At 39.8% G+C, this 26,360-nt stretch overlaps 1 protein-coding gene across 20 annotated transcripts in view; it reads left to right on the top strand.

Annotated features, from left to right (window-relative positions):
• The window catches only part of FGGY (FGGY carbohydrate kinase domain containing), a 492,018-nt gene that overhangs the window by 2,987 nt on the left and 462,671 nt on the right, over positions 1 to 26,360 (top strand). For 10 of the 20 annotated variants that reach the window (XR_008514557.2, XR_008514537.2, XR_008514552.2 and 7 more), the window contains exon 2: positions 21,806 to 22,017. The exons of 3 other annotated variants lie outside the window; for them this stretch is intronic. Coding sequence is in view for 12 of the 17 variants with exons in the window: in XM_054533894.2 (XP_054389869.1) it covers positions 21,820 to 22,017 (198 nt within the window). In the remaining 5 variants the exon portion in view is untranslated. Of the gene's footprint in view, positions 1 to 15,724; positions 15,870 to 16,282; positions 16,467 to 18,743; positions 18,860 to 19,720; positions 19,741 to 21,805; positions 22,018 to 26,360 lie in introns of those variants that run through there. 7 more of the 20 variants (XM_054533856.2, XM_063712141.1, XM_054533848.2 and 4 more) reach the window with 6 other exon arrangements.

The following is a 26,360-nucleotide window of genomic DNA, read 5'->3' as shown; positions in this document are numbered from 1 at the left end:
GACGGGGTGAGTGGTTTGGCGGGAAAAATGGTTACGGCAGAGCAGGAAATCGGAATGAGTCAGAGTGGAGAATGAGCAAGGTAATCGGAATGAGTCAGTGAGTCTGGGTGGAGCAGGTGATCGAAAAAGCTTGCTTTATGAGGACGTTAAGTTTAAAAGTAGAAAAGAATTGAACATACTGACATATTGATTCTTTGAAGAGAAATTTAGAGCTCATATCTGATGGAAATTAATTACGGACTGAATGTAGGGATAAGAAGGAATGTAGTCATCAGTAGGTGTTCTTGAGTGGGCTATTTTGTAGCAGCTTTAGTGAGGAATAACTGACATCCAATAAACTACGTATTGAGAGTGTCTAATTGGAGAAGTTTTGTTATATGCATATGTCTATGAAAACCATCATGACCATCAAAAGAATGTATCTAATAACCCCAAAGATTGCTTGTGCCCTTTTTAATTCCTCTTTGTATACCCTCTAAGGTAAAGCATGTATTAAATCTTTCGTCCATTTTAAAAAATGAGCCTTTTATTTTCTTTTTATTGGGCTTTGAGAATTCTTTATTCTTATCATAAGTTCTTTATCACGTGTAACTTGCAAATATTTTCTCTTATTTTGATGCTTGTCTCAACAGTGTCTTTTGAAAGCAGAGTTCTTAATTTTGATGAATTCTGATTTATAATTTTGGTTAAATAAATGTTACCAATCTGATTTTTTATGGAGCATGCTTTTTGTGTTTTATCTAAGATATCTTTGCTTAACGTAAGGTCTCAAATATTCCTCCTATTTTCAAAAGAAGTTTTATCATTTTTGGTTTTATAGTAAATCTGTGATCATTTTAAGGTAATTTTTGTATAGGACATGAAATATGGAATCAAGTTTTTTTTTGCATATGGCTATCCAGTTGTTCCAGCACCATTTGCTGAAAAGCCTATCTTCATTGAATTGCCTTTGCACCTTTGTTCAAAAATCAATTTACCATGTATACATTGGCCCAATTTTGTGTTTTATTTTGTTCAGTTGATCTCTTGTCTATTTTAATCCCAATACCACATAGTCTTGATAAATACAGCTTTGTAATAAGTACTGAAATCAGCTAGTATAAGTCTTTTAATTTTGTTCTTTTTAAAATTTGTTTTGATTATTCTAGGTTCTATTTCCATATGAATTTTATAATCACTTTGTGCATTTCAAAATAAAGGCCTATTTAGATTTTAACTGGAATTGTATTGAATGTATACATTAATTTGGGGGGAGAATTGACATTTGAAATACCAAGTCTTCTGACCCGTGGACACAGTATATCTGTTCATTTATTTAAGTCTTCCTTATTTCTCTAGGCAATGTTTTGTAGCTCTCAATATGTAGGTCTTATACATCTTTGTTGGATTATCTGTAGGTATTTCCTATTTTTTGATGATATTGTAAATGATATTAAAATTTTGTGTATTTTAAACATTTAATTTCCAGTTGTTTTATTGTTACTGGTATATAGATTGTGTATCCTGAAATCTTGCTCATGTGCTTATTATTTCTAAGAGCTTTTTTGTAGATGCCATCAGATTTTCTATTTAGGTGATCCTGTCATCTGTAAATGAAGACAGTTTTACTTCCTTTCCAATGAGATTGCCTTTTATTTTTCTTGCTGTATTCCACTAGCCAGAACCATTGCTTTGCATAGAACTGATGAGAGCTGACATCTTGCCTTCTTCCTGATCTGAGGGAGATGCATTCATTTTTTCATCATTAAGTATGATGCATGATGCTAGTTGTATATCTTTTGTAGATATGCTTTATTAGGTTTAGGAAGTTTCATTGTATTCCTACTTTACTGAGAATTTTTTTTAAATGAATAATGGATGTTGTAATTTTGTTGTTTTTCCTATAACTGCTGTGATCATTCTTTTTTTTTTTTTTTTTTTTTGAGATGGAGTTTCGCTCTTGTTGCCCAGGCTGGAGTGCAATGGCGTGATCTCAGCTCACTGCAACCTCCACCTCCCAGGTTCAAGCGATTCTCCTGCCTCAGCTTCCCGAGCAGCTGGGATTACAGGCAGGCACCACCACACCCGGCTAATTTTGTATTTTTCCTTTTTTTGTTGTTTTTTAGTAGAGATGGGGTTTCTCCATGTTGGTCAGGCTGGTCTTGATCTCCTGACCTTAGGTAATCTGCCTGCCTCGGCCTCCCAAAGTGTTGGGATTACAGGCATGAGCCACTGTGCCCGGCTGATCATTTATATTTTTAAAAAAATTCTTAATGTGGTGAATTACATTTATTGGTTTTTTTTTTCCAATGTCAAATCTTGTGTTCCTGAGATAAACCCTATTGGTCAGGGCATATTATCCTTTTTTTATATTGCTGAATTTTATTAGCTGAAGTTTGAAGACTTTTTGTATCCATCCTTATGATGGATATTGATCTGTAGTTTTCTTGTATCATCTAAATACCTGACCTCTCCGTAAATCTGGTCTCGTAGAATGAATTAGGAAGTATTTCTTCCATTTTGATTTTTTCTGGAAGAGATTATGTAGAATTGGTATTTTTGTTTCTTAAATGTTATTGCAGCACTATTCACAATAGCAAAGACATGGAATCAATCTAAATGCCCGTCAATGGTAGATTGGATAAAGAAAATGTACATATGCACCATGGAATACTATGCAGCCATAAAAAAGAACATGATCATGTCCTTTACAGCAGCATGGATGGAGCAAGCTGGAGAACATTAACCTGAGCCAGCTAACACAGAAACAGAAAACCAAAAATACTGCATGTTCTCACTTATAAGTGAGAGCTAAACAATGAGAACAAATGGACACAAAGAGGGGAACAACAGACACTGAGATCTACTTGAGGGTTAGATCTACTTGAGGGGATAGGAGGAAAGAGGATTAGAAAAAAAAATTATTAATATAAAAAATGCAAACCTAAAGTATTTAAATAAAATTGAACTTTATTCAGTTTATTGAAAGTTTAATTGAATCTTATTAAATAACTTTTAAAAAATAAAGCCATTCACAATTCCAAAAAAAAAAAAAAAAAACCCTGTTTAGTAGGATTCACTAGTGAAGCCATCAGGGCCTGGAGTTGTTGTTGTGGGGGCAGGGGGTTAAATACAAAGTCATTTGATTACATAGATCTATAGGATTGTTCAGGTTATCTATTTCCTTTTTCCCCCAGCTTTATTGAGGTATGATTGATGAGTAAAAATTGTACATGCTCAAGGTGTGCAACGCAATTTGATACACATTGTGAAATGATTACCACAGTCAAGCTAATTATATCCATCACCTCATGTACTCTTTTTTGGTGCGGTGAGAACGCTTAAGATTTACTCTCTTAGCACATTTTAAGTATACAGTAAATTATCAACTGTAATCACTATGTTGTACATTAGATCTCCAGAAATTTTTCTAATAACTGAAAGTTTGTATTCTTTGGCCAACATTTCTCCATTTCCTCAATCCCTGGTAACCACCATTCTCCTCTCTGTTTTTATAGTTGGACTTTTTTAGATTCTTCATATAAGGTATATCATGCAGTGTTTGTCTTTTTGTTTTTGGCTTATTTCAGTAGGATGTTGTCCTCTTAAGTTCATCCGTGTTGTGGCAAATGGCAGGAATCTTTAAGACTGAATAATATTCCATTGCATATATATGTATGATATTTTCATTATCCATTCACCCATCTATGAACATTAAGGTTGTTTTCATATCTTAGTTATTGTGAGTAATGCTGCAATGAACATGGGAGTACAGCTATTACACCAAGTAGTGATTTCATCTCTTTTGGATATATATCCAGAAGTAAGATTACTGTATCATATGGTAGTTCTATTTTTATTATTTTGAGGAACTTCTGTACTGTTTGCCATAATGACTGTACCAATTTACATTCCTACCAACAGTGTACAATGGTTCCCTTTTCTCCATATTCTCATCAATATTTATTCTTTGACTTTTGATAATAGCTATCCTAATAGGTGTGAAGTGATTGCTCATTGTGCTTTTGATTTACACTTTGCTCATGATTAGTCATGGGTGGGCACGTTTTCATATACCTATTAGGCATTTGTATGTCATCTTTGGGAAAATGTCTATTCAAGTTCTTTGCCCATTAAAAAAATCAAGTTACTTATTTTGAGTTGTATACATTTTTTAAAATATATTTTGGATTTTAAGCCCTTATTGGGATATATGATTTGTAAATATTTTCTCTTTTAGAGGTTGCTTTTTCATTTTCTCAATTGTTTCCTTTGCTGGGCAGAAACTTTGATGTAGCCTCACTTGTTTATTTTTGCTTTTATTGCTCATGCTTTTGATGTCATATCCAAAAAATCATTGCCAAGACCAATGTTGAGGAGTTTTTTGTCTGTTTTCTTCTAGGAGTTTTAAGGTTTCACGTCTTATGTTTACATCTGTAATCCATTTTGAGTTGATTTTTGCGTATAGTATAAAGGTTCAATTTCATTCTTTCGCATGTGACTATCCAGTTTTTCCAACACCATTTATTGAAGAGACTTCCCTTTCCCCATTGTGTATTTTTGTTGCTTTTGTCAAAGGGTAGTTGATTGTATATGAGTAGTTTATTTCTGGGTTTTCTATTGGTTCCATTAGTGTATATGTCTCTTTTTATTCCAGCACCATATTGTTATGATTATTATGGCTTTGTAATATAATTTGAAATTGGGAAGTGTGATGTCTCCAGCTTTGTTCTTTCCCAAGATTGCTTTAGCTATTTGGAGTTTTTTGTGGTTCCATATGAATTTTAGGATTGTTTTTCTCTTTTTTTTTTTTAAATGCCATTGGTATTTTGATAGGAATTACTTTGAATCTGCAGATCACTTTGGGTAGTATGGTTATTTTAGCAATATTATTTCTACCAATCTGTGAACGTGGATATCTTTCCATTTATTTGTGTCTTCTTCAGTTTCTTTCATCATAGGTTTATAGTTTTCAATATACAAATCTTTCACCTCCTTGGTAAATTTTTTCCTAAGTATTTTTTGCTTTTTGATGCCCTTCTAAGTGAGATTGTTAATTTCTTTTTGGGGCAGTTCATTTAGTGAATAGAAATGTGGCTGATTTTTGTTATGTCGATTTTTTATTCTACAGCTTTATTGATTTAATTTATTAGTTCTAACAGTTTTTTGGAGTCTTTGGGTGGTTTTCTATATATAACATCATGTCATCTGTAAACAGACAATTTTATCCTTTCCTTTCCAATTTGGATGCCTTTCATTTAGTTTTCTTTTGTAGTTGCTCTAGCTAGGACTTCCAATACTGTGCTGAATAGTAGTGGTAAGAGTGGGCATTCTCTCTTGTTCCTGATCTTAAAGGAAAAGCTTTCAGCTTTTTAATGTTGAGTATCATATTGGCTTTGAGCTTGTCATATATAGTCTGTATAATGTTGAGGTAGATTCCTTCTATATCTAATTTGTGATAGTTTTTATTGTGAAAGTATGTTGCATTTTGTCAAATGCTTTTGCAGAATCTGTTGAGATGATAGTATTTTTATCCTTTGTTCTGTGAATGTAGTGTATCACATTTATTGATTTGCATATGTTGAACCATCCTTGCATTACAAGGATAGTTACTTACTTGATCATGGTGAATGATCTTCTTAATGTGCTGTTGAATTTGGTTTGCTAGTATTTTATTGGGGATTTTTGCATCTGTGTTCATTGTGGATATTGGCCTGTAATTATCTTTTCTCATAATGTCCTTGTCTAGCTTTAGTTTAAGGGTAATGGTAATGCTGGCCTCATAAAATGAGTGTGGAAGTATTCCTTCCTCTTTAATTTTTTATAAGAGCTCAAGAAGAATTTTATTAATTCTTTAAATGCTTGGTAGAATTTATACTCTACCCAATTCCTTGTGAGTTATGAGGCTTTCTACTCTGGCTGTTATGAATAGAACTAATCCTGGCCTTATGTGAAGCCCACTGATTTGTTCTCTCTAATCCTTTTTGGTGCTTCCGTGTCAGATTGTTTTCACATATAGGTGCATTAGTATGGATGATTAGTCCTCTCCTGAATACCTGGGGAGTACCTTTGCAATTCTCTGGCATTCTTCTGTGCAGCGCTCTCCTCTCTTGCCCAAGATTCTAGCCTTTTTGTTCTCCACAGACTTTCAGCTCTGTCTCCTCAACTCAGGGAGATTGCTGGGCTTGGCCTGTGTTCATCCTTTTTGTGCCACAGTCTGCAGACATTTCCCAGGGATTAAACTTGAGCCATTGAAGGACTTATCTCGTTTTTTCCCATCTCTGTGTGATTACTCTGGTTGCCTGATGTCCAATGTCAGGAGAATCTTTGTTTTCTATTTTTTTCCACATTGTTTTAAGCAGGGAGGTAAATATGGTTCCTATTACTGCATCTTGGCTGGAATTGGAAGCATTCAACTAGAGTTTTTGAGGAAAATATAAAGAAAGGACTATCTGAAGATGTGAGGAGGGGATTTTTGAGGTACTTAGGTACCAGTAATAAAGGGGAACTTTTACCACTTCAAGGTGCTAAGAGCATGGTGAAGGAAGTATATCAGAGGGAAAAACATAAGCTATACCTAAATTAGGGTAATTTTCAATAAAAGAACTATTGAGTAAGTGAGGGCAGCCTGAATGCCTAGGTCTAGTAACAGTAAGACCCTTAGACCCAAAGGGGTGAGGGAAGGACTGGTTACCAGAACCCAAAAGGAGAAATCGTGTGGAGAAGCCTGCCTGGAGGGGATCTGTTATTTTAGTCCAAGAGAAGCAGCTGGCCCAGGCCAACTCTACAGGAAAGGAGGCCTGACCTTACTCTTCTCCTTCCTTTGAGGCTTCAGCTAGAGCTCTCCATTGCTCAAACCCAACTAGAAGATGGAGGTGTAGAGAGTCTTGGAGATCCAGATTATTGTCCCCAGGACAGATAGCAGGGAGAGAAGGTGGAGAATGGATATGTAGTTGGGGAGGAATATACAGTGACATATGTAGAGTGCGCTTAGGAAGGATAGGAAAATCAAATAAAAATTGTTCAGGCTAAATATATTACCAGTCCCTTGACCATCTATATTTGGGGCTGAGCTACACTGAAATCCATTGCAGACGATGCTGAGAGCTGAATAGCTTGGATTCTGCTAAACAGGCTATGGGAGAGAGATTAAGAAAGGACTCGGTTGCTGACTGGATATTGCAAGATGAAAATTGAGAAGAAGACAAAGTCTATAAAATGAAGAATGAGGCCAAGCACGGTGGCTCATGTCTGTAATCTCAGAACTTTGGGAGGCCGAGGTGGGAGGATAGCTTGAGCCTAGGAATTCGAGACCAGCCTGGCCAACATGGCAAAACGCCATCTCTATAAAAAATTTAAAATTATTGTGTCATGATGGTGCATGCCTGTGGTCCCAGCTACTCGTGAGGCTGTGTTGGGAGAATCACTTGAGCCCAGGAGGTTGAAGCCACAGTGAGCTATAATTGCATCACTACACTCCAACCTGCGTGATAGAGTGAGACCCTGTCTCAAAAAAAAAAAAAAAAAAAATCAAGAGTGATTTAGACGGATCAAACTCAATCCAGTTAACCAAATATTGGGATTGTAGAATTATGTGGCAGCTTTGACATTTGAATAAGGCTATCGTTAGGATTTTCAAAAAATTGTCATGTGACATAGTAGAAAGAACATAGGATTGAAATCCTTCTCTGTTATTCACTGACTCTATGACCCTGACAGGTGACCTAACTGCTCAGAACCTTGGTTTCCCATCTAAAAGTTGCAGAAAAGATTAGCAAGGCCATCTAGTAAGTCACTGGCACCACATCTTGCACAGAGTAAAGTTCATAAGAAATTTATTGATGTAAGATGAGGGTTGGCTGAAAATACAAGTAAGTCTAAAAAGCATTTCGATTCATGTGAAGGTACATATTGATAAAACACAGATAACACTAATTCTAGTGAACCCTTAAGGGAAGAATAGTATATTTGACAAGGATTACCTCAAAGTTCCCCTTCAAAGACAGTTTGTGAAGAAGCCCAGGTCCCTTTCCCTTCTCCCTTAAAGAGCAGATTATTTTTTATGTTAGTTAGAACAAACTATAGATAGTTTGTTCCTATCAAGAACAACGTATCCTTGTCAGAAATTGGATGCTGGGCTGGATGGGCCAGTGATGTGTCCCAGCCTGTGTTGCATCCAGGGGGTCTCCAGGAAGGTAGAGGGAAAAGGAAGACTTCCTATGTGCTAACCGTGTGCAGCTAGCCCAGCTTACCTCATCTCCATGCGGTGTCATGTGGAAACATGGGTGACTGAAGATCATTCCAGTTAAATATGGTCAGTGCCTCTTAATGCTGCTGCTTCTCTTTTTATATTAGAAAAAAAGTCATGTCATGGAGGAAAGTTACAGGAACTTAAAATGTATAGCATGGAGAAAAGAAGACCCAACAGGAGGCCATGAGAATCATCTTAAAACATTTGAAAGGGTAGCCCATGTACAAGGGTAAAAAAGGCTGTTTGGATGATCCTTTGGGATAAAAATTAGGACTAGAGGGTAGAAGCTATACTAAGCACAGTTCAACTCAATACAGAGAAGATCTTCCTTCCTATTACTGTAATAGCTGCTCATTGAGAACATTCAGACAGCACAGAGAGGGACAGGTAAATGGCCTCCAAACCTCCACTATATTTCTTTTTGCTGGATGTCATTGCAGTAAGCAGGTTTTGTGTATGTTTCCTGAAATCTTTTATGATAGGTCTTTATACAGTACAGTGGTTCTCAAACTCTAGCATCCATCAGGATCACCTGGAGGCCTTTTTAAAGCACAGGCTGCTGAACCCCACCCCAGTGTTTCTGAGTCATTGGAGCTGGAAGGGGGCCTGACTTTGAATTTCTACCAAGTTCGCTCGTGATACTAATGCTGCTGCTCTTCTAGAGACCACAAATGGCCCTGTTAAAATTTGAGAAAATAAAACTTTGAGAACCACTGTATTGCATGAAGAAAATAGAGCTTTTGCTCTATTCTTTATTAAAAAATAATGCAAATGGGGTCATACTGTATCATCTAAGAACTTTCTTTTTTAGTTAATAATATATAATTAGCAGCTTTCTTTTTTTTTCATTCAACAGCTACTGAAGTATCAATTTTAGAAGTCCCCTATTAATAATCATTTAATTTGCTTCTAGGGTGTTTTTGGGTATGTTCTTGCATTTACAAAAAAAGGTTGTGGTGGATTTTTTTTGTATCTTTTTGGTGAGTCAGTGCATTAATTCTTAGAAGATAAATTCTTAGAAGTTAAACGGTTGGGTAAAAGACTTGATTTTAAAAATGGATAGATAGTACTAAATTATTCTATCAAAGATAGAATCACTCTTCTATGAAAAGTGTATGAAACAGCCTGTTTCCCCACACTTTTGCCAAGTGGGTATTATCAAAATTTTCAAGTTCCTATTTGTTAGGTGTAAAATTATATCTTAGTGTTGTTTTGATTTATATTCCTATACTATTTGTGACTTGAAAGATTCCTATGTATTTATTTTTCTATGAACTATAAGTTCGTATTCTTTGCATTACAGGTAGAGGAAACAGTATGAACAAAAGCACCAAGCCTTCCTTTGAATAGTTTCTAGTAGTTTTGTAGCATTGAAGTATGACGGTTGAGGTTAGGGAGAGAGGCAGGGAGCTAAGGTTAGAGAGGCAGGCAGGGGCCTGAGCTTAGAGGTCCTTGTGGGTCAAATAAAGATATTGGGCTTTATTTTGGGCAGAAGAAGCATTGGTGCTGTTTAAGCTTGTACTTTGGTTCGTGGTACTTTTGACAGAGCCATGTTTGTGGAATGGTCAAGTCTAATGTTTAATCTTCAAATAATTCATTCTTTAGTCCTTTCACCTTCGGCCTTAAAGCTACCAGACCAGGGCCAAGCGTGGTGGCTCTTGCCTGTAATCCCAGTACCTTGGGAGGCCAAGGTGGGCAGATCACTTAAGGCCAGGAATTTGAGACCATTCTGAGCAACATGGCAAAACCCTGTCTCTACTAAAAATACAAAAACAAATTAGCTGGGTGTGGTGGTGTGTGCCTGTAATCCCAGCTACTTGGGAGTCTGAGGCAAGAGAATTGCTTGAAACCTGAGAGGCAGAGGCTGCAGTGAGTGGAGATTGCAATACTGCACTCCAGCATGGGTGACAGAGTGAGAAAAAAAAAAAAAATCTACCAGACCAGGCTTCATAAACTGGTAAACATAAGAATGGGCCAAAGACTTCAACCCATCTGTGGCTTGGCATTGTCTCTGAGGAGGGAATTTTGCATGATCGCATGGAGAATGGATTGTGTTGCTTTACCTGATACTGTCCTCAGCTCCTCCTGAATTTGCCGAGATCTTACAGCAGTCAGTAAGGTTGGTGGGTTCTTTTGTTGTTTTAATTTGAGTGACTTTCTGGGAAAAAGTGGATTTCGGCCAATATGCTAATGATAATAGCATTGCTTTGAAGGTCTGGTTCTGTAGAAAATCATTTCATAGTTAATTATGTCAGCAAATCAACAGCAACCTCTTGAAGAAGAAAGCAATGAGGGGAGAAACTATATGTATATGTTTAAATTATTCACAACTCAAAGAGAGGTCAGGAATTCACATTTCAAAAGGAGAAGTCTATGTAAGAACAAATCACTAAATTTGCATATCATTTCCCCATTATGGGCCTAGTTTTGTAATTGGCATATTAGGGATTAAAATGAAATAACTGCATTTAGAATTAGGAAATGACTCCCCCTGTCCCCCGACTATCTCCCTTTCAACAGAAAGGGAGATAGTAAGAAACTATCACATTTAAATGTCTGCATTTAGGGAACTCGGGGTGTCCGTTGGGTTTGTAGAAGATGGACTGACTCTGTTGATTGACTTGTCGGGTGGACCCTCTCTCCATCATCCTTCTCTCCTCAGTGTGTGTTCCTATTTAAATGGAGCCCCCTGCTTGGGAGGGAGACTGCTCCAAAGAGGAGTATGGTGCTTAGCCACAAGCCACATAGAAGGCTTGCTCATAATGCTGCTAGAACTCTGCAGAGGAAGAAAGTTTTTTAGGGTCTTTTTATTTTAAGAGATATTTGACTATTTTATATATTAATAATCCTCTCCTCCTTCACAACCCAGTAATTCCCCTTATTACTACATTACAATACATTGTGCTCATACAAGGAAGGTAGGGAGCAGAGCATTTTCAGTTAATATCTAATGTTTCCCACAGTAGGATTTATCGTGACATCAGGTAGTCTGTATTAACTGGATCATGGAGAAGGCATTTCTAATGATCATCTGAGAAGGCTTCACAGGATTAACAGATTTGAAACTTCATTCTGTGTGTGCCCAGGACACAGGCAGCTTGGTTAGTGTGGAAAGCCAAGTCATTTCAGGGATGGTAGAAAGAGTTCAGCTCTGGCTGATAATAAACCTGACATTTTTTTTTTTTTTAAAGATTCCTTTTTTTCAATATTTTACTTTAAGTTCCAGGATACATGTGTAGAACCTGCAGGTTTGTTACATAGGTATACACGTGCCATGGTGATTTGCTGCACCTATTGACTGGTCCTCTAAGTTCCCTCCCTTCGTCCCCCCACCCCACAACAGGCCCTAGTGTGTATTGTTCCCCTCCCTGTGTCCATGTGATCTCATTGTTCAGCTCCCACTTATGAGTGAGAACATGCGGTGTTTGGTTTTCTGTTCCTGTGTTAGTTTGCTGAGGATGTTGGCTTCCAGCTTCATTCATATCCCTGTGAAGGACATGATCTCATTCCTTTTTATGGCTGCGTAGTATTCCATGGTATATATGTACCACATTTTCTTTATCCAGTCTATCATTGATAAGTATTTGGGTTGGTTCTATGACTTTGCTATTGTAAACAGTGCTGCAATAAACATGTGTACATGTGTCTTTACAGTAGAGTGATTTATATTCCTTTGGGTATATACCCAGTAATGGGATTGCTGGGTCAAGTGGTATTTCTGGCTCTAGATCCTTGAGGAATTGCCATACTGCCTTCCACTCTTCCACAATGGTTGAACTAATTTGCATTCCCACTAACAGTGTAAAAGCATTTCTATTTCTCCATAGCCTTGCCAGCATCTATTGTTTCTTGACTTTTTAATAATCACCATTCTGACTGGCGTGAGATAGTATCTCGTTGTGGTTTTGATTTGCATTTCTCTAATGATCAGTGATGTTGAGCTTTTTAAAATATATTTGTTGGCTGTGTAAATGGTCTTCTTTTGAGAAGTGTCTGTTTATATCCTTTGCCCACTTTTTGATGGGGTTGTTTGTTTTTGTCTTGCAAATTTGTTTAAGTTCCTTGTAAATTCTGGATATTAGTTCTTTGTCAGATGGGTAGATTGCAAAAATTTTCTCCCATTCTGTAAGTTGCGTGTTCACTCTGCTGATAGTTTCTTTTGCTGTGCAGAAACTCTTTAGTTTAATTAGATCCCATCTGTCAATTTTGGCATTTTTTGCAATTGCTTCTGGCAAACCTGAACTTTAATATGGCTTTGTCCCTCTAAGGGCTTTGTGACTATCAACAGGATATTGACTCTTTCAGCATTTCAGTTTCCTCATGTAGATGGCGGAAACAACATACACTTTGGTAGGTGTTATAAATGTGGATTCTCCTCTCCTTTTCTCTGTAAAGGGAATGGCTTGGTAGGTCAACAGAAGAAGGCATTATAAACAAGTAAATGTGCTTTATTGGAACACAAGGGTTGAACAGAACCCTTGGGAGGGTGTAAGCAGGGTTTTATGGAAGATGGTATGGGAGGTCTGAAGTTTAATTTCTTTAAGGGGATGTTTGTTGGTGGAGTTTGGGGATGTCATTTGATGAGTCAGATTTTTTCATCCATGATATCTTTAGGACCTGTTCTGTGCATTTGGCTTCAGCCAAGTTTGGGTTTTATGTTTCCCTTGTGACTGCTGTTGGACATTACCTTTGTGGCTCTTGGAAGGTGATGGTTTTTGGCCACCATTCAAGACGGTTCACCATCCAAAACTGGCTCAGTTTGGATTCTTGTGGCTGGCACATTGTGAGGCACGCATGGGGATTTGGTAGGTTCTGTCTTTTCTGCCTTTTGGAATCCAACTTTAAATTTAAAAGGATAGCCAACTTTTCTACTGTCTTTCTGATTTAATACCATGTCCCTCTTCCAATCACCTCTTGTTAATCTTTAAAAATGGGATCAGTAAAGAGCATAAGGATCCCCAAACCCTGAAAAATACTGAGTTTCTGACCTAGTTGGTCAGAACTGTTGGAACAGTAATGAGAGCAGTAAACTGGTACCTCCATTAACTGCTGACTTGTTGCTGCGTCCTCATATGGTAGAAGGGGCAAGAGTCTTCCTTGGGCCTCTTTTATGAGGATACTAATCCCGTTCATGAGGGCTCCTTTTTCATGACCTCATCATCTCTCAAAGGTCCCACTTTTTAATACCATCACCTTAGGGGTTAGGTTTCAACACATACATTTTTGGAGGACACAAGCATTCAGACCATAACGTTAGACTGTCAGTTTGTTAAAATTAGAGATAATGTATTTTTCAGCCTCTTATTCCTAGCATCCTGGCATAGTGAAAGCACTTAATATTTGTTTGTTTACTGGAAATCAAGCTGTTAGATATGGCGAGAATGCCTAGGTATAGATAACACATATTAAAAGATGTGGGTGTCAGCAATTGCAAAAATGTGAAAACAACCTAAATGCCCATCAATCAATAAGTGGATAAAGAAACTGATATATATATATCACACACACACACACACACACACACACACACAAAGGAATGAATTAATGGCATTCTCAGCAACCTGGATGGGACTGGAGACTATTATTCTAAGTGAAGTAACTCGAATGGAAAACCAAACATTGTATGTTCTCACTCATAAGTGGGAGCTAAGCTATGAGGATGCAAAGGCATAAGAATGACACAGTGGACATTGGGGACTCAGTGGGAAAGAGTGCGAAGGGAGTGAGGGATATAAGACTGCAAACAAAGTTCATTGTATACTGCTCGGGTGATGGGTACATCCAGATCTCACATATCACCACTAAAGAACTTACTCATGTAACCAAACACCACCTGTTCCCCAAAAACCTACGGAATTTTTTTTTTTCTTTTTTTTGAGACGGAGTCTCGCTTTGTTGTGCTGCCCAGGCTGGAGTGCGGTGGCACGATCTTGCTCACTGCAAGCTCCGCCTCCTAGGTTCACGCCATTCTCCTGCCTCAGCCTCCCGAGTAGCTGGGACTACAGGTGCCCGCTACCACACCCGGCTAATTTTTTGTATTTTTAGTAGAGATGGGGTTTCACCGTGTTAGCCAGGATGTTCTCGATCTCCTGACCTCGTGATCCGCCTGTCTCGGCCTCCCAAAGTGCTGGGATTACAGGTGTGAGCCACCGCACCCAGCCTAATAAAAAAATTTTTTTAAAAGATGTGGGTTTCAAGAGGTGATTCAGTATTGGAGGTGAAGGTTGATTTGAGGCCCACACTTTGAGTAAGAAGGCTATAGAGTGTCTTTGGTGATGCTATACTGTTACACCCAAATTTTCCTTCTGTGCCTCCCAGTGCCATTGATTCTTTCTGGTTATAAAGGAATTGCCCTTTCAAAGGGCTCTCTGTGCTCATTATTTCCTTTAATCTTCACAACAACCCCTTGGAGTAGTTGTATAGAATTCATGAGTCTCATACCTGTGAAGAGAGACATCATACCTGTGAAGAGAGACTTACCCCAAGTGAGTCAGTGGTAGACACAGATGGGACAAGCATCTGGTTTCCTATTCTGAATCGAATATGGAGACCCCGATATTGATTTATTTTTTAGTGTTGTGGAGAAGAATTGCCTTCATTTCTCCCAAATGCAGTGACTATTTGTTATGCCATTCTTCAGCTCCTTATTGAGTACCTACTGCATACCACATTTATTTGTGTGTGTATGCACTGGGGATACGGAGGTGGATAAGATAGACCCAGCTTATGTCCTCAGTTGTCAAGACACAGTCCTGCATTGCTTAGCAGGATGACTTCTGCACTCCGTGTTGGAGCTTCTTTTGAGAACTTTTGGGCTCAGAGACTATGTGTGTGATGTTGTTTTCCCATGTTCTATGATGTCTGGGATCTTCAGAGCCTGTTAGCCAGCTGGCTCCAGGAACCTACATGTCATGGGTTCCACATGTGAACTTCTTGGTGCTGGGGCTCTTGAGGTCTCTCCAGTTGGTGACAGGAAACATTCCAGGTGTGAGTGGCTGACCCTCAGATTAGAGAAAGGGTTTTGTTGGTTTGTGTTTTGTTTCTTTGGATTTACATCTGGGTCTCTGAGAACTGACATTTTCATAATCTGTTCCTTCTCTGCATTATGTTAATAGACTTTTCTGGGGCAGGAAGAATTTAGTGGACGTCATTTGTTAGCCAAGGTATATGTCCGCTTTTTTTTTCCTTCTCCCCTCCTCCCATCAATCAAGGGATTTCTTAGTTTCTTATCTGTGAATCACTCAGGCTTCCACTTAACTGCCAGTTCAGTTTCCTCCTTGCCCATCTCCCTTCTCTTTTCTCCTCTCCTTCCCCCACTTCTTTCCCCCTTTTCCCTTCTTTCTCTCTCCCCACCACACTTCCCTTTCCTTTCCCCCTCTTTTCCTTTTCCTCAGATTCTTTTGAATTTTTCTTGATTCTGCAACAAGCCAGGTCCTTTGTTAGGCATTAGTGTTAGACATCAGTGATGAATAAAAGATTGTTCTGCTCTTCCAGGAGCTAGATAAGGGCCTGGTTCAACTTCTCAGTATTCAGGGAATAGATTCCCTGCTTACTCCCTTCCTTCCTTTGGATGCCACAAAATGAGCACTTGACTGAAAGTATGCTTATATGCGTTTTTACAGACTACGCCAAGCCACAGGTATGTCTAGATGAAAAATGTGTTGTGCCATTGCTACAGACTCTAAAAGTTTGGGGAACCATGGAAGTGTTTGGGTTTCTTTTGAGCCAGTCTTGGCAACCTTAAAACTTTTAGAAATGTCTCCCCTTGGAGGGAAAGTCTGAAAAAGAACTGAAGAGGAGGCTTTAAGAAATTTTCATGTTTAGAGGTAAAGTTTTGGTTAGCAAGCTGGTCTTTTCTTCCTGTGTATTGTTGGTAGAGCCCATAGAGAACCAACTATTATTGCCAAATCAGCTCTTTCCTTCTCATTTCAAATTTTTCCACCATCTTAGAGCATGTGAGAATTGTTGAAAGTGGTATTCAGTCATTTCTATTAAGAAGACTGAGGTGGGCAAGCTTAACTCATTGTTCATCTTTTTTCTTCCCAATCTTAGCAAATCCCTGATTGCAGTATAACTAACTAAATAAATTGCACAGGACTTGTGTACATCAACTCCCAGCAAAGTCCAAAGATCAAAGTTGAAAGAGGATACTGAATTCCTTCCCAGATTTCTGGGACACTGCTTCTGTGGACTGTCACCAAATAAATCCTGGAGGAGCGGCTCCTTAAGAAATAGGGTAAGCTCATCCACTCCTGGGAGATTGTCATCATAGGCATCAATCTTAATGCTCTGAGATGCTTCAGAGGGAAAGAAGGGGAAAAGTATAAAAGAACAATCCCCACATTATCGGTTGTTAGCTGAGTATTTGTAGCTTGTACCCCCTTCTTAGGATTGCTAAAATCTGTTTGCAAAGGACAGCCCTCTATTTCCAGGTCCCCTTTTCCTTTTTTCACACTGCATTTGAGCAGTTTGCACATTTGTTGAAGAATCAGCCACAAAGTCTGTGGTTTCCTGTGGCACATTTCTAACAATATTTATACAGGCTATTATTTAATGAACTGTATAAATATTTATACAGAACAGTCTTTTGATCATAAATAGGGGCTAAAAGTCAGTCCAGTCCATGCTGAGGACTTGGACAGGAGGCTGTTTCTGTGCTTTGAAATGTCTTGTAGACTGAGAAGTTAGGTATGTCCCAGGATTTGTGTGCAGCACAGCTTGAATTTCTGTTATTTTTCTTTCTCTTGGCCGTCCACAGTCCATGCCCTCATTTCTTTCCGCCTGACCACCCTCCCCATATCCCTAACAGCTGTTTTTCTTTTTAGAGTATTTATCTTTGCCTAAAAAGAATGAAATGAAACCCCAGTTCCGACTCTCACCATTCATAATGCGGTCTTTGGAGTTATACTGACTTAGCCTCAAACGCCAGCCCCTCTGCTTCTGTACCATGCAACTTTAAACAGCTTCCTGTCTGAGAACTTCACTTTCCTTAGCTGGGAAATGGGGCTCATACTGCCTACCTCACAGGGTTGCTGTAAGGATTAAATGAAATCATGGAGTCACATGGTGATCTGCAGCTCGGAGCTCAATAGATATTTCTTGCTGCATTTGTTGTTCTTATTAAGAAGTAATCAAAGGGTTTGGCTTTCAGTTTTAGCTGGATTTTGTGGAAGGAGCCCTGAACTTGCCGCAAGAGACTGTGGTTCAAATCCTGATGCCATTTACTGTTTGTGGCACTTTGGGCAAATTACTCCGCCCTTCTGAGGTATAATAAAGTGGTGATAGGTTTACCAAACTGATTGGGTTTCTGTGAATGAGATTAACATTGTGTGGGAATAAGTGACACGATGATGATCCTTATCCTTGTTTTCTTTACAAACTAGAAAAAGGAATAATGTCTTCCACTTTACAGTTACTTTACTTTTTGAGGCCAAGGGGTACTGATTGCATAAGATTAGGAGTCTAGGACGCAGCAGATCATATTCGTGACCCAGGAACAAAGGGCATAGAGGGGGAAGAGCAGGGGACCTATAATGCAGCAAATCCTTTGCTGAGGCTCACAGGTCGAATTTCAGGGAAGCTGCCCAAGGGCTTGAACATCCCTGCTTTCAGGTTCCAGGTATGGAAATAATCACAGATATCAGTTAAAATTATAATAATGGGAAAAGTGGTGAACCTGAAATATTCAGGTAGGATCTATTTCATAGAAAAACATGAACTGGGTGATGTGTGTGAATGACGCTGGGACGGTTTGACTCTTTCCTGCATGGTGCCCTGGTAATAAGTTATAGAAATCCATATTTTACTAGAAGCAGGCCACCTGGTGTTGTGGAAGGGTCAGTCTCTGAAGATGAACAGCCTGGGTTCTGAGTCAGCCAACCTTAGGCACAGCAGGCAGAGGCCCCCAGCAGAGTCCTTGACAAATGGGTATTTAGTAAATAGAGGAATAGCAGGAGGCAGTGGAGCATCCTGAGAAAGGTTAGGGCTGATGGAACCAGAGGGAATGGATTACTGTCAATTGTATTACTGCCTAGTAATATGACATACTGGAGCAAGTTACTTTACCTGTCTAGTACTCATTTTCCTCATCAGTAAAATGGGAACGATCATAGTTATTGTCTTCAAGAATTGTGGTCAGGCATTGTAACAAGCTGCTTAGCAGAATATCAGATACATGGTAAACATTGTACCTTTTTTTATTTCCCCAGTGATGAATTTTAAAGACATCCATTCACTGAGTTACAAGGACTTACTGAGCTCCTGCTGTATGCCAGGCACTGGGCTTACAGCTGTGACACAGGCGGCAGCTGGAATTAACTGTAATCATACAGCTCCATTCTCCATGTGAAGGGGGCTCTCGTGAAGGGTGGGCTCCTTCCAGAAACCAGAACTGGAGCAAGCCCAGGGCCAACTGTAGAGTGGAAATCTGCCTCTTTGGGTTTTATTGGAAAGGAATCAGGATGTGGGTAGGGTGGTAAGATGATGTATTTTATCGTATTACTCTCTTCATCAGAGAGGGAGTCAAACGTGAGGAACCCAAGCCTGAGCATGTGGGCCAGCTCCACGGGGAATCTGTCTTGTCATCGGGGCTGGCTGGAGTAGAGACAAGTCTGGATGCTGGCTGGCCAGGTCTGTGTAAGCCAGGGTATTGCATAGATTTTTCATTTCCTATTTATTTCTTTGTTTCTTCCTAAGCGTTTATAGTAGTCTTGCAAAAGTCTTGCCAAGGGCAAAGAGTTGTTAGCATGCTAGGATCAGTGTTAAGGAGCAGCACCCCAGGGGCCTTTGCAGTAGAGACAGTGGGAAGCCAAGAGAGGGGATTCCAAGTAAAGTAAGCAGCTGTGAGAGGTTGGTAGAGGGAAGGTAGAGTGGCTAGCTTCAATCTTCTTCCTGTTTGCAGCTAATAAAATTGAGGAAACTCAACGAAGGCATTGCCCCTATTTTGTCAATCAGTGTATCCTCAGCAGGCTTCCTGGTGTTACTGTCTTCTGCATTTCTTCTGAGTCTCAGATGTCACCGATTGCAGGAAGCACCATTATTTATTATTACCATGAAGTAAGAAAGGAAATGATACCAATTAATTGTAACATACCATTGATCGTAAGGTTCACACTGATTCTAGAGAAGCTAAATATGGAAAAATGAGTGCCGTAGAATGAATAAAATGTGGTTGTCACATACAGTAAGTATTTGTGAACTGGAAGAATGAGATGAAAGAGATTAAAATAAGGTAACTGGAAGAATGAGATTAAGAGATTAAAATAAGGTAAAACACTAGCACATATAAGTACAAACTTAGAAATTCAAACTATTAAGGCATGGACCTGTTCATCCTTATTTCTGTTGATTCATTGATTCAGTTGTTCATTCAGTAAACATTTACTGAAAACCTATTATGTGCCAGACACTGTGCAAGGAGCTTGGGATACAGAAATCAATAAGTTTATTTTTTTCAGATTCAGTTAGGAAGACAGACATGGAAAGAAAAATGAAATTGTGATTCCAGAGTGGTAAGTTTTAAAAGAAAGCAGGGACAAGATACCATGTTGGCATCCTTTGTATGTATGCAAGGGGAGAAAGGGAAGGAAGCCTTTTCCAAGGAGAACTGATGGCTGACCTGGGTCTTAAAATATAATTCCGTGATCACCAGGCAGACAAGGAAAGAAGAGAATTAGGAAGGGATGAGCAAAGGATTGGGGAAGCCTTTAGCAGTTGGGGGCAATTGAGAGCCTATGAGGAGTTTGAGGATGTCTGTAGCCTGGAGTGAGAATGAGCAGGACTGTATTAGGCAGGGCTGGATGGCAGGCATAGGGAGCCTGTGGAGGGTGTGAGATGCCGTGCTGAGACCCTGGGATATATCACAGCTCAAAGCTGGTGGTTTTCAGTTGTCCTGAGAGAGGGCCTAGCAGAGGGACTGCTGGGGGGAAGGGCTGGAGGGTGGGGCAAGGGCATTCTTTGCTTCAGAGCAGCTCTGTTTTTATCTGTTTTGTTGTCTTCAAATAATGGCTTGAAGAAAAGGTATCACTGTTGATTGAATGAAGGAATGAATGATTTGAAAACTGGTGCTAATGGTCAAATGGAGGTCCCCAAGGGGAATGTAAGCGAGGGAGAGAAGTTGAGGTTACACACCAGTGGGCGTCTGACGAATCTCCGATGAACGGAGCAAATGTTACTACTGTAGCTTCTCCATTTTATTTTTCACCTGCTCATGAGCCACAGAGCCAAAAGGGGGACAATTCAGTTGGGAAATCATTGCGATTAAGACAGAAGCAATTACTTTTAATGAAGTTTTTATTGTTTTATTTGTTGTCTACTGGAGTAAATATCTAGGAAGCAGTAACTGAACATCTGCTGGTTGATTTTCTTTCAGAATCTCCACGTTTTACTTGGCTAGGGAAACATTTTCTTTCTGAAGTTGAAGGATGCAGAAGGTTACCCAGGTTGAAATTAGACTCTGGGCGGTAAGACTGCCTTGAGCTCACCTGGAGAGTTGTAAGGCATTCACCTGCTCAGTTGTCTTGGGGGCTTGTTCTTATTTTCCAGTCTGGAAAATAAAAGCCTCTATGAGATTCCATGTCATGCGGGCTAATCTGACCAAAGGGACTTAGAGCAGCCATGAAGGCCAAGGAATTCCTGAATGTTCTCTGGTCAGATTTCCTTGTAACTCACAAGGGGTCTGTAAGGAAAACAGATTGTCTAACTAATTCCTGATCTTGTCTCCTCGGGGTTCCTTCCCAATTCCCAGTCACTTCATGACAAAGTTGCAATATATTTGCCTCTTCTCCAAACCTATACTGAAAGCTTTTAAGAAACAAAGGAAAGAGCATGAGACTTGGGATTGCAGAAATATGGGACTTTAGGTCCAGGCTGCCCCGAAAGAAGCTGATTAAATTCCTTAACTTCTCATAGACTTGCTTTTTAATCAGTGTAGTGTATATCATTATAATAATGTACATTTACAGTTTGAATTTATGAGTAGACCTAGCTAGCATTAAGCAAAAAGTTGCTTATCTCTTGGAGTCTCACCTTGACCACCTGTAAAACAGAGATGTAAATAGCCTCACCTTCTAGAGTCATAGTGAGGAGTAAAGGGGACATAAGCACTTTTCACAGTGCTTGCACATAAGAGGTACTCAGTAGGTAATTGTTGAATGAATGACTGACTAGGAGGACAAGGTTCCTTTTCAGTACCGTGGCTTCTGTCCTTGTTGATTGAAATTCACTGAGAAGAAACTCATCTCCATTGCCTCTAGATTCTAAGTTCTCCTACCACCCTGTACTTGCCCTTACAGCACTTCATCACAACTTTGCCTAAATAATTATGTATTTAAATCCTGACTCTCTCTCAAGAGTGGAAATGCCATGTCTGAGGCCATACCTGTGCTGTTCACCCACCATGTAGCTCAATGTTTATTAGTATACTGTTATCACTAAAAATGTTTGTTGGATGAATAAATAACAAGTGGCTACCGGTTGGATAGCGGTACCTCTTTTATTTCTACTTTTGAGATGTTTTGTGACTGTCTTTGCAGATCCACTTGGTCTTCATGTGGTTTTTACACTTGCTTACTATAGGTGGAGGAACTGCAATGTCTGGTGAACAGAAACCAGAGAGGTACTATGTGGGTGTGGACGTTGGAACAGGCAGTGTCCGTGCAGCTCTGGTGGACCAGAGTGGGGTCCTGTTGGCTTTTGCAGACCAGCCAATTAAGAAGTGGGAGCCCCAGTTCAACCATCATGAGCAGTCCTCCGAGGACATCTGGGCTGCATGCTGTGTTGTCACAAAGGTATGGGCAAAACTGGTGTTCTCTCCTTGTTCATGTTCCTACCTGCTGAGTGTCGTGTGTCAATCTGGTGCCGTAAACAATGTTGGGGTAACTCTAGATGCAGAGGTAAGCAAGACATAGGCCTTGCCCTTCAGGAGCTCACAGTCTACTGGCAGAGACTGATAGACAGCTAATATATGGTAAGAGCTGGGAGCAAAGTAACTAGCTGGAGCTGGGGAAAGAGCTAACCGGAGGGGGCTCAGGGAAGACAGGGCAGCTTGAGGTGTGACCACATGTGGAAGAATTCACTGATTACCTTACTAACATTTACCATGCCTTTAATGTGTGCCAAAGGCTGTGTAAGATGTGTTAACTTGCACTGTGTAGTTGCATCTTCACATGACCCTATAAAGGTAATACTATCACTACCCCTATTTTATTGAGGGAGAAATGTAGGCACAGAAAAGTTAGATAACTTACTCAAGTTCACACAGTAAGTAGCAGAGGCAGGACTAGAACAAAGCAGTCTGACTCCAGAGGTGCGCTCTTTTTTTTTTTTTTAATTAAAAAAAATTCAATGGGTTTTTGGGGAAGAGGCGGTGTTTGGTTACATAAGTTCTTTAGTGGTGATTTCTGAGATTTTGGTGCACTCATCACCCAAGCAGTGTACACTGTACCCAACGTGTAGTCTTTTATTCCTCACCACCCCCCAGTGCTTTCCTCCGAGTCCCCAAAGTCCAATTGTATCATTCCTGTACCTTTGCCTCAGAGGTGCACTCTTAATCAGTAGATTCTCCTGCCTTCCAAGTGGACAAATGAGGATGAGAGGAACTGCATTTTGGGCAGAGGGAATAGCATATGCAAAGGCATGGTGGCATGAAAACATGGTGTGTTCTGAGAAAGCAAAGAAGTCAGATTAGAGTGTCTCCCATATATGCCAGGCATATGTTCACTCTGAGTGGCCTTGGATTGGATGCAGCCTGCTGGCTTGGGAAGGGAAGCAATGCTTCACAATTCTTTTTTGTTTTTAAAGTTTCACTTGACTGTTTGATTTTATATCTTGGTGATCAGTAATGACAGAGATCCTTTTGTCTTTTTTTCCATGGGGAAAAATAAAGTCCTGGATTCCTTCTTTTCCCTGTTCCTAGTTTAGTTCTTTAAATATTCATGAGGTGCTTGGTAATTTGCAGATGGACAATTCACCATTCTGTCCCTATTGATCAGTCTGTTTAAACTCTAATGAATTCTGGGCTGCTGTTAGTGCCCCCGGAGAAGAAGGCAGAGAGAGGAGGGAGTGGGTAGGCAGTACCAGAGCATTATACAGGAATAAAAGAGGGATGCATCTTCTCTTTTGCCCGTTTAATTTTCCTCTCCTTTCCCCTCCTTTCAGCCCCCAATCTGGTAAGAATCTTCTACTCTGTGCACTTGGGCCTTCTTTGTTCTTTTAACATACAGCCTTGCTTGCCGTTAAGGAAATTATCAAGAAGAAAATATAATCCCCTGATGAAAACCTACTTTAAAAAAGGTCTACTCTAAGTACAGCTGGTTTAATGGTAGACTTTTAATCATCTTCCAGTGGTGGCCAACTTATCATCTGTTTGAGCCCTGTTAGCTGCATAAGTACCATGGACATTTGTTGATAGCAATGCTATTGCACTATAGCAAACCTAAATGAAGCCCTTCGGTCTTAGGTGATTCTTCTCACATGGAGTATGGATATGTGGGCATGTGCCAGAAGCCACAGGATAAGCATGTGACATCTATGTGGAACATCATTGCTGGTGTGAGGCTTAAGGAGGGAAGCATTTTTATGTTAGAGAGATAATAACACCATAGGAATGAGAGAAGTAGGTGACCCGTTATAGAGCACAGATTTTGCAGCCAGACTGCCTGGATTGACATCCCACTTACAGCGTTTATTAGTTTGTGATCTTGGACAAGTTACCTAATGTTTCTTGCTTCAGTTTCCTTATCTGTAAAATGGAAATGACATTAGTACCTACTTCCATAGGATTGTTGTGAGGATTAAATGAATTAATGCACATAGAATGTCATAACATTGCCTAGAAATGTGTATGGGTTGTTTCCTATGGTGGTGCTGATGGTGACAGAAAATGAGCAGATTATAGAAGATAATGAATTTCTAAGATAAAATACTGAAAAGTCAAAGTCTACGGCGGGGGAGGTGCTTCTTGGGAATATTCATTCACTCTCCTGGTTAGGGTTCTTTCTATGTAAGACTTTGAGAAACACTGGTCTAGGGCAAAGGGTGGCATCAAATATGTCCTGGTCTGTCTTTTCTTCCTCATGGACTCCAGGAAGTTGAGAGCTTCAGAGCAGTTGTTCTACTTCCTTTCCCCTAAGTCATTCACATTGCCTGAGATGACTTTCCTCTTAGTTAAAGCAACAGTAAGGATAATGTGGTGTCAATGATGATGACAAAGACAACTAACAGTTCTTGGGCACACTGGTCCAGGTACTATACTGAAGAGCTTTTACCCATCACTTCATTTTATCCTTACAATAACCACTTTTTAAGGTAGTTCTGATTGTTCTCTCTGTTTTGAAGATAGAAAAACAATGAGCTTTGAAGAGGTTCAGTAAGCAGCCTAAGGTCTCCTGAATAAGAAGAAGGGGATGCTGTCCCTGCCACTGCTACTGCTCTCATGCTCTGTCCCTTGTCTCTCTCCAGCCATATCTCTCTCCACATGACCCTACCTGGAACTGATAAGAAGCAGCCTGAAATTTTTAGATATTCTACACATGGGGCATCATGAGGTTACCCAGGATTACGAGTGCCTTTACTTGGTTGCCTGCTCATCTGGGAAGTGTGTGCCCCCTCAGCAGGGGTTATATCTAGTTTATCTGTATTTCTTTAGAATGCTTTGCTTGTAATGTGTTCAATTAATGTTTGTTGAGTACATAAATGAATGATATATGTCTGTTGTTTACATTGTCTGAAATACTCTTCTCTTACTTTCCTCACCTGCCCAACTCCCACCTTATAAAGTAAGCTTAGGCTGGGCACGCTGGCTCACGCCTGTAATCCCAGCACTTTGGGAGGCCGAGGCAGGCGGATCATGAGGTCAGGAGATTGAGACCATCCTGGTTAACACGGTGAAACCCCGTCTCTACTAAAAATACAAAAAAAAAAAAAAAAAAACAACTAGTCAGGCGTGGTGGCGGGCGCCTGTAGTCCCAGCTACTCGGGAGGCTGAGGCAGGAGAATGGCGTGAACCTGGGAGGCGGAGCTTGCAGTGAGCCGAGATCACGCCATTGCACTCCAGCCTGGGGGACAGAGTGAGACTCCGTCTCAAATAACAACAACAAAAACAGTAAGCTTAAACATTCCTGTCTCCTGAGTGTCTTCCTTGGTGACTTCTGACAGTCTATGCCCTTTTTTACCAACCTCAGAAGAAAGGGTGAGAAGCCCCTCTCTACTGTCCAGAGCCCACCATCTTCACCCAGATCATTTTCTACCCCTTATCTTTGCATTTTACTTGTTGGCTTCTTTAGCCCCTTTTAAACTATGAGCTGAACTCTTAGAGAGATTCATCTTTGTGTCTCCAGCGTCTAACACATTGCCTGGCACAAATTAGGTGCTCAATTAATGGCTGTTGAATGAATGTTACTTAGAGCTAAAAACAAAGAGACAAAATCCAATCTAGCATTCCTTATCTTGTTTCAGTGTCACTGTGGGGCAGGAAGGACAACTATTCTTCCTATTTAAAATATGAGGAAATTGAGGCTCTGGAACTAACAAGTATTAGAGACAAGACCAGAACCCTGGTGAGACGGCTCCAAATCTTCCTCTCTGTCTTCCTCCCCACATCCCCTAAATTTGGCAGGTTTTATTGGGCTGGTAACCAGCACACCTAATAGGTTTTATAGAAACTCACAAGTCATAGAGGTTATACGCAGTCCATGATTTTAAAGGTTCCTTTATGGAGCCACAGATCTTAATCATTCCAAAAAGGTGAGAACATTTCAAATTAGTGCATGATTCATACTAAACTTCTCTTAGGAAGAAGAAGATAAGCTGGAGGAATCATTTAGCCAACAGGTGTTTGTTGAGTATCATTCTTTCATTTAGTCTGCAAACATTTATTGAGCACTTAACTATGTGCTATGCTCTTTGCTAAGCATTGGAGCATATAGAGGAGAGGTATACAAGAAGTCTGCTGCTTTTAAAGGTGAAACAGCTTAACTGTATGAGAAAAATAACACATATGAAGCCAGTAAAGTACCATTTTGTTCATCTTGGTGCTATCTATATGAGTAATGGTTGTGGGGAGGGGGACAGAAGAAAGAGTAGCCACATGTGGGGTTGAGCAATAATGTTAACCTTATATTCATAGAACCAT

Source organism: Pongo abelii, chromosome 1, assembly GCF_028885655.2.
Source record: "Pongo abelii isolate AG06213 chromosome 1, NHGRI_mPonAbe1-v2.0_pri, whole genome shotgun sequence".
Classification (NCBI taxonomy): domain Eukaryota; kingdom Metazoa; phylum Chordata; class Mammalia; order Primates; family Hominidae; genus Pongo; species Pongo abelii.
The sequence above is the reverse complement of the archived record's forward strand: the minus strand, read 5'-3'. Positions and strand labels throughout refer to the sequence as shown.